The 13,315-nt window shown below is 37.3% G+C and overlaps 1 protein-coding gene across 2 annotated transcripts in view; it reads left to right on the top strand.

The window, feature by feature from the left end:
* The window catches only part of ACVR2A (activin A receptor type 2A), a 144,886-nt gene extending 133,490 nt beyond the window's left edge, over positions 1 to 11,396 (top strand). For both annotated transcript variants that reach the window (XM_027835662.1, XM_027835663.1), the window contains exons 10-11: positions 6,834 to 6,964; positions 7,606 to 11,396. In XM_027835662.1, coding sequence (XP_027691463.1) covers positions 6,834 to 6,964; positions 7,606 to 7,800 — 326 coding nt within the window. In that variant the 3' untranslated portion in view covers positions 7,801 to 11,396. The remainder of the gene's footprint in view (positions 1 to 6,833; positions 6,965 to 7,605) is intronic.
* Positions 11,397 to 13,315: the final 1,919 nt, after the last annotated feature.

Raw genomic sequence — 13,315 nt, 5'->3', positions numbered from 1 at the left:
GTAGTCAATGAAGCAGAAGTAGACATTTTTCTGGAACTCCCTTGCTTTCTCCAAATTCAGCAAATATTGGCATTTTGGTCTCTAGTTCCTCTGCTTCTCTGAAAACCAGCCTGCACTTCTGATAATTCTCAGTTCATGTATTGCTGAAGCCTAGTGTGTGGAATCTTAAGCATAACCTTGCTGGTGTGTGAGATGAGTACAGTTGTTTAGTAATTTGAACATCCCTTGGCATTACCTTCCTTATCTCTTCTAATCCAGTGGCTGCTGATGAGTTTTCCAAACTCACTGGCATATTGAGTGCAGCACTTTAACAACGTCATCTTTTAGCATTTTAAATAGCTCAAGTGGAATTCCATCACCTCCCTTATATTGTTAGCAATGCTTCCTTAGGTTCACTTGAATTCATTCTCCAAAATGTCTGGTTCTAGATCAGTAACCATGCAATCCTGTTATGAATGATGTTAAGATCTTAATTCTATAGTTCTTCTGTATATTCTTGTTGCCTCTTCTTAATGTCTTCTACTTCTGTTAAGTCCCTACCATTTTTGTCTTTTATCATACCCATTTTTTGAGTGAAATGTTCCCTTGATATCTCTTATTTTCTTGAAGATATCTCATGTCTTTCCCATTCTGTTGTTTTCTTCTATTTCTTTACATTGCTCATTTAAGAAAACCTATTTATCTCTTTTTGCTATTCTCGGGAATTCTGCATTCAATTGGATATATCTTTCTCTTTGTCCTTTCCCTTTCCCTTTCCTTCTTTCCTCAGCTACTTATAAAGCCTCATCACACAGCCATTTTGCTTTTTTGTCTTTCTCTGTCTTTGGGATGTTTTTTATTGCTGCCTCCTGTACAGTATTGCAAACATCTGTCCAAATTATCTTCAATGATGGACTGGTTCTTTACCATCTCACAGTTGACTAAAAGGACATGAGATTCCATTGTGCTTATTATATTTGTTGATTGTGAAAAAGCATTTCACTTCATGGTTGTTTTACAACAAGATTTCATTCAGAATCCCTTGGAAGATGTAACAGCAGAAATAACCTTGTTCAATGACTTTCTAAGAATAAATATCAGGTGAGGCATAAAACAAGATGAACGTATGCTTGCTGAAACTATTTGCCACTGTGTTGAAGAAGATCCAGCTCCAGGTAGAGAAGGAATTTCCTATGAAGAAGTCCAGGTAGAGAAGGAATTTCCTATGAAGAATGAGATCCTCCAGATGGCTTTTTTTTTTTGAGGGGGGAAAGGGAGATGACATTATGTTGGTTGCATTAAACTCAAAGACAATGCAGGACCTGGCAGAAGAGATCTGCAATCATTCAAAGATGTTTGGCGCATGTATCCAAATGGGAAAGGCCAAGTAGTTGAAGAAAGTCTGTTGCCCAAATGTCAACATGTGTCTGAATGGATGTCACTAAAAGGTTTGTCCAATAGTATGTAAATCTGTGATAAATAATCCAAATGGACAGTGAACTGGGCCCAGAATTGAATAGGGGGAAGAGACAGCTCAGGACTCTGAATGTAGGAGCCTTGGGAATGACACTGCTTCCAGGCAGGTGCCCTTAACCATCAGCTTGGGAAGCAACCCTGGTGGAGATTCAGCCTGGCAGCTGTTCCTGCTGGTGCCACAGCTACGTCTATTGAAGATGCACACAAATGGTTCTTGTCATCCAAGTCTTTGACACTGTTAAGTGGTTTAGCATCAGAAACTGATTTGATTTTATCAGTGGAAATGACATTAAAGAAGAAGCATTACAATCTGCTTTGCTGCTGCACCCTAAGGACCATGGGATTTTCCATCTGATTTGCAGCTGAATCTTCTGTATGTCTTGTCTTCCCTGTTTAAATGTGAGCTCCTTGAGAGCAGGGACTTTTTTACTTTACTTTTTTTTTTTACTTTTATATCCCCAGAGCTTAGCACAACAGAGTGAGTGCTTAGTAAACACTTAATAAATACTTCATCCATCTAGTCATTCATTCATTTATTTATTTTGGGAAACTGTAAAACCCTGTTACTTGACCCCACGCTTCCCATAATTCCAAAGGCCCATTTTAAAAATAAAAACATTCTACCTTTATTATATGAAAGTCAGCCCTGCAACATCACTGCCTTCAAAGAGCTAACGTGAAGTATCACATAGAGGGGAAATGGAAAAGTACATGGTGTGGGTGAGCAGGCTATAACATATAACCCATAAGGTACTGCAAAGAACAGGTGTAAAGGATGTTATTATGGAATTGTATGACAGAGGAAGTAGGTTGCTCACATGGTGAGATTGAAAGATGGCCCTGATCCAGTGTGAAGAGACAGTGAGGAAAGTCATAGAGTAAACCCTGTGGCAGATTTTTAGGAAGACATTTAAGAGTCACATAGGTTGGACAGGGCTAGATGGATTGCCATCTGCATTGTTGAAGATCACAAACTTGTGAAATGCTGAGTTCAAAGATCCATTTGAGAGTGCTAGATATAGTTACCTCCATTGCTTTCTCAGAACATCTGCTTCTTCTCAACCATTATTAATATATTTTAATAGATACGATAATACTCTCCACACTAAATCTAAGCATGGGAAAATAGCTGTGCAAACAGGTAGAGACTTCATTGCCCAACTAGGAGTAAATTTAGCCTCATGTGTCAGCTAACAGAATTCCCCAAATGTGCCTGATTTTTAAAGCTCCTATAAGAAGTTCATTGATATATTTTTTAAAAATGTACTTCTAAGCTACAGTAATAAAAATACAGCCCTCAGATTAAGGAAGGTAATGACCCATTGCATTTCTAGCTTAGGTTCCATAGCCATCATTGAGGGGAGCAGTTATTGTGGAGAAAGGGCTCACTTGCCTTACCATCTCCAGTACCTGCTGTGATTGAACAGAGAAGCCCTAGAACATTGGGAGTGGCAGGAACACCCTTAGTTCACGGGTCCTGCAGCCAGCCATCCCACCAATTATTTCCATTTATCAGGCAAGCCCACGGAGTTGCAGTACCAAGGTACTCTGAGACACAAGGAGGCATATGCTAGGCAAGTCAAGCCACTGCTACCATTTTAGCTACCACCTCTCCTCAAACCCAGATGAAAATAGCTCAGGACCCTAGACCAGAGAACCTTGGGAATAACAGTACCCTAGATGATTGGCCCTGCTTTAAGCCAACAGTTGTCCAAATGCCACATTGTCTGATGGGGAAGCCCAAGAATTCCAGGAGTTACAGTATCCCCAGACCACTGGTCCTGATTCCAACCAGCCCTTAAGATTTGATCTGGTCCTACTTCTGTGGGTGCTATCCTTTGCCTGCACAGAAGCCACAGGAACTGAAGACCCAGAAAAGAAAGTTTTCATTATCAAAGTCTTTGGCAGTGCCAAATTTTTCATGTAAGAAATGAGTATGATTATTTGTAGAAATGACATTTGATAAAGTGCATTGCTATTTCTTTTGCTGCTTTATCCAGATCATAGAGCCTTTCTATCTACCTTGTTGTCTACCCTATTAGAATGTGAACTGTTTGAAAGCAGGCTCTGGCCTGCTTTTCTGCTCATATCCTTAGAGCTTAGCCCAGTGCTGTGTATATAACTGCACATTTGCACATCAATAAGCACTTAATATAAGCATTTTAAATTAATTTTGTAGATGTTTGAGGTATTATAATCAGTTCTAGATGCCACTTTTTATAAGGGACATTGACAAACTAGAGAGCATTCAGAGAGGAGTGTGACCAAGATAGCAAAGACTGGAAAAGGTGAAGAGGACATGTCCTTTGAGAAAGAGTTGAAGGAACTGGGAATGTTACCCTGGAAAAGGGATGATTATGAGAGGAGATACATTATTAGTTTTTACACATTTAAAGATCTATTATGAAGGAGTAAACTTACTCTGTATAGCTCCAGAGAACAGAAATAGGACTGATGGGTAGAAAATATGGGGAAGCAAATTTCAGGTAATTATAAGGAAAAACTCTGTAATAGAAATGTCATGCAACAGAGCAGACTGTGTTGTCAGGTACTGAGCTCCCTCTGACTGGATGTGGTCAAGTTGAAGTAGAAGCTGGATGGCTACCAGTGATACTGCGGAAGTCCTCTACTGGTGTAATGAGGTTGGACTAAAAATAATAACTTATACTTCTGTGTACTGTAGGGTAGGGCAAATATTATCCCCATTTATAGATTAGGAAACTGAGACTGAGTAGTGAAGTCACTTCATAGGCTTTCGAGCTGCACACAACCTTACAGATAAAGAAACTGAGGCCCAGACAGGTCTTTCCCAAGGTCATACTGGTACTATTAAGAATCAGAACTAGATGACCTTTTAGATCCTTTTTACCACATAAGCTTCTGTGATTGTGTTGGCTTTGCACATATTTGTTTAAACTTCTCAGATGAGATGCATGTCCAAATATGTGTACATGTTTTTGGTTATGAAGATTACTGATTGTTATTATATCGCAAGATCCTAACAAATTGTAATTCAGAATTGAATGATGCTGTTTGTGTCAGAATATTTGTAGGCTTGTTACTGAATGTTTCCTATTGGTTAAAAATAGTAGCCAAAAAAATATATATTTTTTGTTTTTAAACAAGCACCTGAAAGATGTAATTGAGGTGATTTTTGAATGGTGTGTGTGTGTGTGTGTGTTTTAATACAGACTCTTGTAAGGTTTTTTGTAAGAGCTAAGAAGTAGAGGTGTGAAGCCTGACTAATGTTGGAGAGAGCAGAGCTAATTTTAGTCCTAATACTTTCATGGCAGAAACATGGGCTATTGATATCTTGGTGTAAGTTGCATAGATGGGGTCCAGTTGAGGTATTATTCCCTTTCTTTTGTTAACTGATTAGATTGTCTTTGTTTTGAGTGCATGCAGAAGGAAAGTAATTCCTGATAAATTAAAGTCAAGAGGACATGAGATCAAGTCTTTTTTTTTGGGGGCACGGGGGCTAGGCAGTGGGGTTAAGTGACTTGCCCAGGGTCACACAGCTAGTAAGTGTTATGTGTCTGAGTTCAGATTTGAAATCAGGTCCTCCTGAATCCAGGGCCTGCTCTCTATCCACTGTGCCACCTAGCTGCCCCCGAGATCAAGTCTTAAGAGAATTCTGAATGTAGAGATGGCAAAATTTATGCCATAAAAATTATAACTAGAATGACTCCCATATCTGTATATGTAGTCCTGACTTTTGTTCTGAGTTCCAGGCCAACATCCTAACTACCTAAAGGACATCTCCACCTGGAGGTATCTCTGGCATGTCTGAAAACTAAGTTTGTTATCTTTCTAAATAAATTTGCCCTTCTGATTAATTATTTCTGTCAATGGTACCACTATTTACTCAGTCTCCCGTATTTGAAACCTTGGGCTTGTCTTTGATTTTCTTTTATTTCTCATGTTTAGATTTTTTTTAACTGAAACCTGATGATTCGACCTCTGTAACATTTCTTCCCTCTATTCCCACTGCTACCACCCTAGTGCATGCCATCCATCTGGACCACTGCAATATCCTCCTAAGAGGTCTTTTCATCTCCACTCTTTTCCTACTCCAAACAATTCAGTATGACACCAATCTTCATTATGCAAAGATGTGATAATGTCACCCCTCTACTCAAAAAACTTCTGAGTCCTTCATACATTTTGAATTAAGTTTGTATTCTTTACCTAGCCCATCACAATTTTCTTACACTTCTAGCCTTCCCTCATAATTTTTCCTTTACTTCATAGTCACTTATACATACCCTGAATTTCCCTTTGCTCTGTGCTTTTGTTGTTGCTGCCCCCTATGCCTTGAATTTCTTTCTCTTCTTTTATTCTCTTTCATGTGATGTATTCCTGCTTATCCTTTTAAAAAGGGATTCTGAACCTTTTTTTGGTCATGAACTTCTTTGGCAGTTTGTTGAAATCTCTGGACCCTCTTCTTGAAAGAATAATATTTTTAAATATTTTTAAATGCATAAAATAAAGCACATAGGATTACAAAAGAAACCAATTATACTGAAATGTATTTATCAAAGTATTAGACAAAAAAATGCAAATTCATAGACCCAGGATTAAGACCCTTTGCTACTCCCTTTATGAAGCCTTCTTGGATTTTTTTTATCTCCTCTTCCTATACCTTACATTGCATTTTACTTATAGTGCTCAGATGCATTTAATTACATAATACACCTTGTAATTTAGTTATCTATATCTTCTGTTAAAATCTTAGCCTGATGCCTCATCAAAGTGTTGAGGTGACCATGGATTCTATGAAGACCATGCCTTTATGGGGCAAAAACACTGGTCGTCCTGGGCAGCTAGGTGGCGCAGTGGATAGACCCCAGGCCCTGGAGTCAGGAGGACCTGAGTTCTAATCTGGCCTCAGACCCATGATACTTGCTAGCTGTGTGACCCTGGGCAAGTCACTTAACCCCGATTGCCTCACAAAAACAAACAAACAAACAAAAACAAAAACACTGGTCATTCTAAACAAACTAGATGTGTTTCAGGTAGGAGCCTGATGATGGATAGTTACAGATCTTTGAAGTATAAGTTAACTATATTGTATCTCTTACTGTATGCTGGGCTCTGTTCAGGGACTGTGTCTTAACCTAAGCTTTCCTGTCTGTCCCAGCGCCTAATATACATAATAGATGCCAGATGGATATAACAGACATTTCATTCTGTTTAACTGATCTTACTGTCCTAATGAAAGAGACCTAGTTGTTCACCCACTTTTCATGTAATTATCTATTGTCACTGAAGGAGTTCCTTGTAACAGTTAAAAGGATGATACAGAATGTGTTAAAAGTTTGTACCATTTTTTATGGAAGTCAGCATGACTTAAAATAACTTTATTTAAAAAATTGCAGGTCCCGTGGATGAGTACATGTTGCCATTTGAAGAGGAAATTGGCCAGCATCCATCCCTTGAAGATATGCAGGAAGTTGTTGTGCATAAAAAAAAGAGACCTATTTTAAGGGAGTGTTGGCAGAAACATGCTGTAAGTTTCTGAAGTGAAATTGACTTGAAATTTCAATAAAATCCTTCTTCTCAAGACTTATATTTGTGAACACGTCTAAGAAAAGGCTATTTTGTAGCATGATTTCCATATTGTATCATCAGTAATGGAGTACTGGCGACCAAGTGGTTGGAATGGTAGCTTAATACTATGACACTGTGGTCTTATAAGTCTCTTCAGTTCAGGGGAAAATGAGTTTCCTTCTTGAATGATTTTTATGCAGTATTGTGCTTGGGAGGTAAGGACTACACCAAATAGCCCTTCAAGTTCCCTTGCAAGGAGACTTAAATGAGTTTTGACCCTGGGATGTATAAGGTTAAATGATCAGCCATCTCTGGTTTCTATTTTGTGTCTAGCTGAGGAAGAGCATCATGAGAGCCTCGTTCCCAAACTCTGGATCTGGCTGAGTGGTGGGGGGGGAGGGTTTCTTTGCTCTTGATGTCTCCCTCCCAGAGGTCAGCTTTGCCAGTTAAATAAACTGTTCCATATCATTTGGTTCAGTAGATGGAATAAATATTTAGCGGCACTTCTGTGGTATAGACTCAGTAAATGCACTGCTTGACAAGTCAGATCTTGGATTGAGAAGAGAAAAATGACATATTGAATCTTTTTTTTTTTTTAAGGGAATGGCAATGCTTTGTGAAACAATAGAAGAATGTTGGGATCACGATGCAGAAGCCAGGTTATCAGCAGGCTGTGTAGGGGAAAGGATTATTCAAATGCAAAGACTAACAAATATTATCACAACAGAGGACATTGTGACTGTGGTCACTATGGTGACAAACGTTGACTTTCCTCCCAAAGAATCCAGTCTATGATAATTACATTGGTTGTTCACACTGAGAAATAGGACTCAGAACTGGAGCTGCTAAGCTAATGAGACTGCTTACAGTTTAAAATGTTTTCTGTGTGAAACAGAGTGGTGAGTCTTTTGGGAATGGTGGTAAGGAGTCCGTCTTTTAAAAATGTGGATCCAAAAGACCTACTGCGTTCCCTACATAGACTTGAAGGGCATATGACCAAGCAAAGAGGCAAACTCAATCAAGAAACTTCTCAGATGTAAATGAAGAATGTGGCTCTCTATGGATCATATGGACCTGTCTAATCAAGCATTTAAAAACTGACATCAGATTTCTTAATGTCTGTCAGAAGACACTAATTCCTTAAATGAACTACTGCTATTTTTTTTAAATCAAAAACTTTTCATTTCAGATTTTAAAAAGGGTAACTTGTTTTTATTGCATTTGCTGTTGTGTTTATATCAATGACTATTGTAATGCCAATATGACACAGCTTGTGAATGTTTAGTGTGCTGCTGTTCCGTGTACATAAACAGTCATCAAAGTGGGATACAGTAAAGAGGCTTCCAAGCATTACTTTAACCTCCCTCAACAAGGTATACCTCAGTTCCATGGTTGCTAAATTATGATTGAAAACACTAACAAAATTTGAATAATAAATCAGTCCATGTTTTGTAAAGACGTATTACAAATTCACTGTGTTATTTAAAAAAAAGGGTAAGCTATGCTTTGTGCCAACAGGAAGTGGCCATTCCTAAAGCAGTGTTGTAAGCCTTTTCTTGTGCTAGCTCATGTTTAAAAAAAAGTGCTGTTGTTTTGAAATGAAAACCTTAACATCGTTTCCCCACCCCCCATCCCCTTCTCCTTGTTTTTAGTTTAAAGCTTCATCTTACCTCCAGTTCCCAAAATAATACATATACTTATTTTACTTCAATACTATTTAGGTTTGCTGTGTCTGAGGAATATTTGAAAATGTAAAGCATGATTTTTTTTTAAAAAGTGTTTTTTAAGTGAGCTGTGACACTGGAAAGCTCTTAGTTTTCTTATTAATTTTTTTAAATAGACTTTTTCCTATTTATGTATGTACAGTCTTAGTGTATTTTCTTTCATCCAACAGTATGCAGTGCATTCTGTATCACTGTTTCAAGGATCACCTCAGGAAGCTTCATTACCCAGAATTCCTCACTCTCTGCTTTGAGACTTATAACTAGGTACACTTTTGCTTGGTGCCATCTTGTCAGAGTAATATTTGATGTCTGTGATGTGTAAGATTATCCTAGAATAAGTTATACACCTTAGACACAGATTTCAGATATTACTACTAAAAAAATCAGGGATAACAAGTTAAGCTTATAACTTCAAATATGCAATCAATTTAGAGGTAACCAATGTTGATGTAGGTAGCACGGCCTAGCAAAACAAATATGACAATATTCAAATTATTTTCAAAAATTTTCCAAGATTAACTTAAGATAATCGATGGCTTATTGCTAAAACAAACAAACACACCAGGATTGATAGTAACTAGGTGCCAAAGTGCTTTTCATAGGAAAATGATTGGGTCCTCCTTCAGCATATATAGGCCAAATTAAAATGTAATGGTTTCTAAAATCTCTAGATTATTGACCAGTGCTAGCCAGTATTATGCGATATAATTTTGTCAGACCTTTTTAAAATCATGCATTAATTTTATAAAGGAGTTTTTTTTTTTTAATGTCACTATCAGGAGCTCACTGTGAATGTGTTATATTCAGATGGTTATTTAAGACCACACAGACAGTTCATTTTACATATGATATGCACTTAATCTCTGGGAACAATAACAAAATTAATTATTTATGAGACTTAGGTCAACATACTCTAAGCAGGGAGGGGAAGAAGGGTAATAGCAATGTTGTTTGTATTTAACATCCCATCCAGAACCATTCTGTTTGCTGTTTGTCCCTTTCATCACTTGGATTTCATTGTAACCATCAAATGCCCATTTCTATGTTGAATGCATCTGCTTTATGTGTTTTTGCAAAGCAAACTGCTTGGGCTCCCTCCTGGTTTCTTGATTTGAATTTTGTTTTGCTTCCATGTTCTGACACAAATCAAGAAGGGAACCCGTTGAGGAAATTTGAATACATGATGGAACTTTTTCCACCTTTTAAAGATTTATTTCTACTTGTTTTCACTGTTTAGCCCTCTTTTTAAAAAAAAACAAACAAAAAAAACCACACACAACTAAAAGAAAAACCAAGGGGTATTATGAATGTTTGGCTTATGTGAGCACTAGAGGTAAATTTTATAAAACTCATTAGCAAAAATATATGATGTTTTTCTCTTCATGGTAGAAAAGAAACAAACCCTGTTTTTAGAACTCCTGGATATTGTACTTAACTGTAGTTAGCCAATTTTATGACTTGTATCCTTTTGAAAACTATGTTGGTAGTAAAATACTTTTATAACTAGTGAAGTAAGAATGCTTCAGTGACCTGTCCTGATTCCTAGTCATGTTAAGACTTTGTTTTGCAGGGCATTTTGTGTTTGGTTTACAGTCAGTACAAAAGTGGGCAAGCTAACAGAAAGAAAGTCTGAGCTTGGCCTAGGAATACTGAAAAAAAAAAAAAAAGCAAGATTGAAGAGAATGAAAATCATGACCTTTGTTGTGGGGTTTTTTTGTGACCCTGATAACTTTTTTCCTCATGTATATGGTGCTCCTCATGGCTCATCTTGTATTTTGCCTTTCTGATACCAAGTCAGACTCGCTGCTCTAACTTATACTCTTTACCTTGCCCAGATCTACGAAAGAGGATTGCTGTATGACCAACTGCCATAGGACTGATGGATTAACCAGTGTTTGGCTTTACTGGAAGTCTATGCCCTGCACAGCTCTTGTATGTATTTAGATGCTAGGAAGTTTTTAGCATGTGAAGTGTGATTAATATTTGAACGTTTATTACAAGTACCTTATGAATTCCAGAACAGAGACTGTGCCTCATAATTGTTGATCCCTTGAATTTGCACTATCCTTTATGGTGACATTTAAAAAAAAAAAATCAGGAAAGAAAAGGACTATCTTACTAACTTTTTGGGAATCAGAAACAAAATTCATTGTGCATGAAATTTTTAAAAAGTCACTCCTTTCCTTACCCCCGCCACTGCAACAAAATAACTTCTAAATTTATCCCAAAATATTGGTGGGGAAATATACCCTGACCAGGTTCACTAGAATAAATTAATTACTGCTTAAGAAAAATGTTTCACCACTGATTTTTCCACTTCTTTTTTTTAAAAACCTTTCTAGTAAATTACTTTTTAGGAACATTTGGTATAATATGCATAAAATTATTTACTGATTTATGGGCAAAATGATACAAGTAGCATCCTTGATTGAACATCATTTACCTCAGATATCCAACCAGCAGTACGTTTTTTATGCAGTCTCAATCCATACACTATTTGTTACCTCTCAAAATATTGGTAAGCAATTATTTGAGCTTTACTCTCTGTATTTCTTGTCAGTGTTTTGGGCACAGGTTGTTGTACTACTGTCAAACTGTACTTGCTATTTTTCTGCAAGTATATAACAAAAAATACAAAAAAAAAAAAGCCCCACAAAACCCCACCCTGGATAAAAGTGATTGTTAAATATTGTAAAAATAAAATGTATGCTATCCCCACTCCACTTCCCCCAAAGTTAAATAAAAAATAAGTGACTACTGTATGATTTGCATATGCAGTTTTTTTTCCCCCCTTTAGTTGTACTGTGCTTCTCAGAAGCAGCTTAGACCTATTGATAAGCTCTTGGCACTGTTATTTCATAGAAATGTTTGGACATTCAGATTTTATAAAGGCAGGTGGGCAGGATTTAAGTGGAGAGAGATAGCATTTATTACCCTTTTCTTCATGTCTTCCCTCTCTATTCCTCCCTTTTCCCCTGACAAGTACTGTTTTTAGCTCAATTGGCATGATGGTGTTTTTCTCCGTAGGTGGAAGCCATTACAGTCTGGCATAGGTCAAGTAGCCTTTTTAAGTTCAGATGTGGAAATGTTGCTTAAGGATTATGGCTGTCACAATTGTAATGCAAACAACACTGCTCAGTAGAAATTCACAAAGACTGAAGCACGATTATTTGTGTGGAGGCATCTCATACCTACTAAGATGGTTTACTTTTTAAACTGTAGTGCAGTGAGGCTAAGATGGAAAATGTTTTTGTCCATGTTTAATACAGGACACTACTCTATGGTTTTTACAGGATCACAGATTTAGAACTGGGCAGGACCTTAGCATTACATTCACCTCCCCTCATTTAACAGAGAGGGTGCTTAGCATCTGCTTAGTGATGCCTTACCTTGCCCTCTGACTCCTCAGCATTAAGTGAAATGAAAATTAAATTACAGGATGTTTGAGCTTGAAGGGATTCACTCTGAGATTTTTCTAGGGTCACACACATGGCTAGTGAGATTCCTGACCAGAATGCAGGTCTGCTGATTAGTACTTGGGTTTTTTCACTAATTACTGCCAACCACTAGCATTCTATGCCTGTCTTCTAAAATCAGCCACGGCCAGACTTTAAAGATAGAGAAAAAATAAGACAGAGCATAAGGGATAATATATTAACTTTTATTCTGACCCTACTCTGTTGACTTGCTTGATTTTATTGTATAAACAGTAAGCACAGTGAGATCTTGTGTTCTCTACATAACAATTATGTGATGATAGAAAAGATGTGGTCTGCTTTGGAACATCAGTTATGAGTACCCTCCATCGAAGACACTCAGTCCACGTTTACATTATTCTCATAAAATTTTTATATAGATAGGAAAGAAGACACACGGGTCAGAAATTATTGATGTTCTCTTGTTCACCTTTTTAGAATGTTAAGGCTTGAGGTTTTTGTCCCATAATTTTTCCTAATTTCCTCTCCTTTGGGTACTTTTAACACCACCTAAACTGTGTGTGTTTGCTGTTTAAAAACAAAACCAAACCTTTTGTAGTGGTAGATCAAAATACCGCCTTATTAAAGTCCCTCTGTTTTCCCTGTCAAAATTAATCATACCAATTTCAGGTAACTTTGTTCAATGACTCTCTCTGATCATTAATACCAAATGAGGCATAAATGGGAGTGCACATGCTTGCCAAAGGTGTTTGCCGCTATTACGGAGACTTAACACGGAACAATTCTAATGAGGATTCCCTATAGATTGTGAGGTGTTCTAGATATGCCCGTTTGTAAGGTGACATCATACTGACTGCAGCAAATCTGATAGTTTCAGAGCTTTCTAAAGAAGATCTGTAATCATGAAGTTTGACTTAATTGTTTACAAAGAACCAAATGAATGAAGAATGCCTATTGTTCATATCATGCAGTTTGAAGAGTAACTTATGTGTGCTCATTAGTACCTATACTTTTGGACAGACTTTCCAAGTAGACATATTGGGTTCAGAGTTTAACCAGGAGAAAGAAAGTGGCTACCTTGACTTTGGAAACTGTAAAGTTTTTTAATGATTCCAAACTCCTCCCTGAAACAAAAGCCTGTTTTCAATT

Source organism: Vombatus ursinus, unplaced genomic scaffold, assembly GCF_900497805.2.
Source record: "Vombatus ursinus unplaced genomic scaffold, bare-nosed wombat genome assembly UNPS02014816.1, whole genome shotgun sequence".
In the NCBI taxonomy this organism is placed as follows: domain Eukaryota; kingdom Metazoa; phylum Chordata; class Mammalia; order Diprotodontia; family Vombatidae; genus Vombatus; species Vombatus ursinus.
The sequence above is the reverse complement of the archived record's forward strand: the minus strand, read 5'-3'. Positions and strand labels throughout refer to the sequence as shown.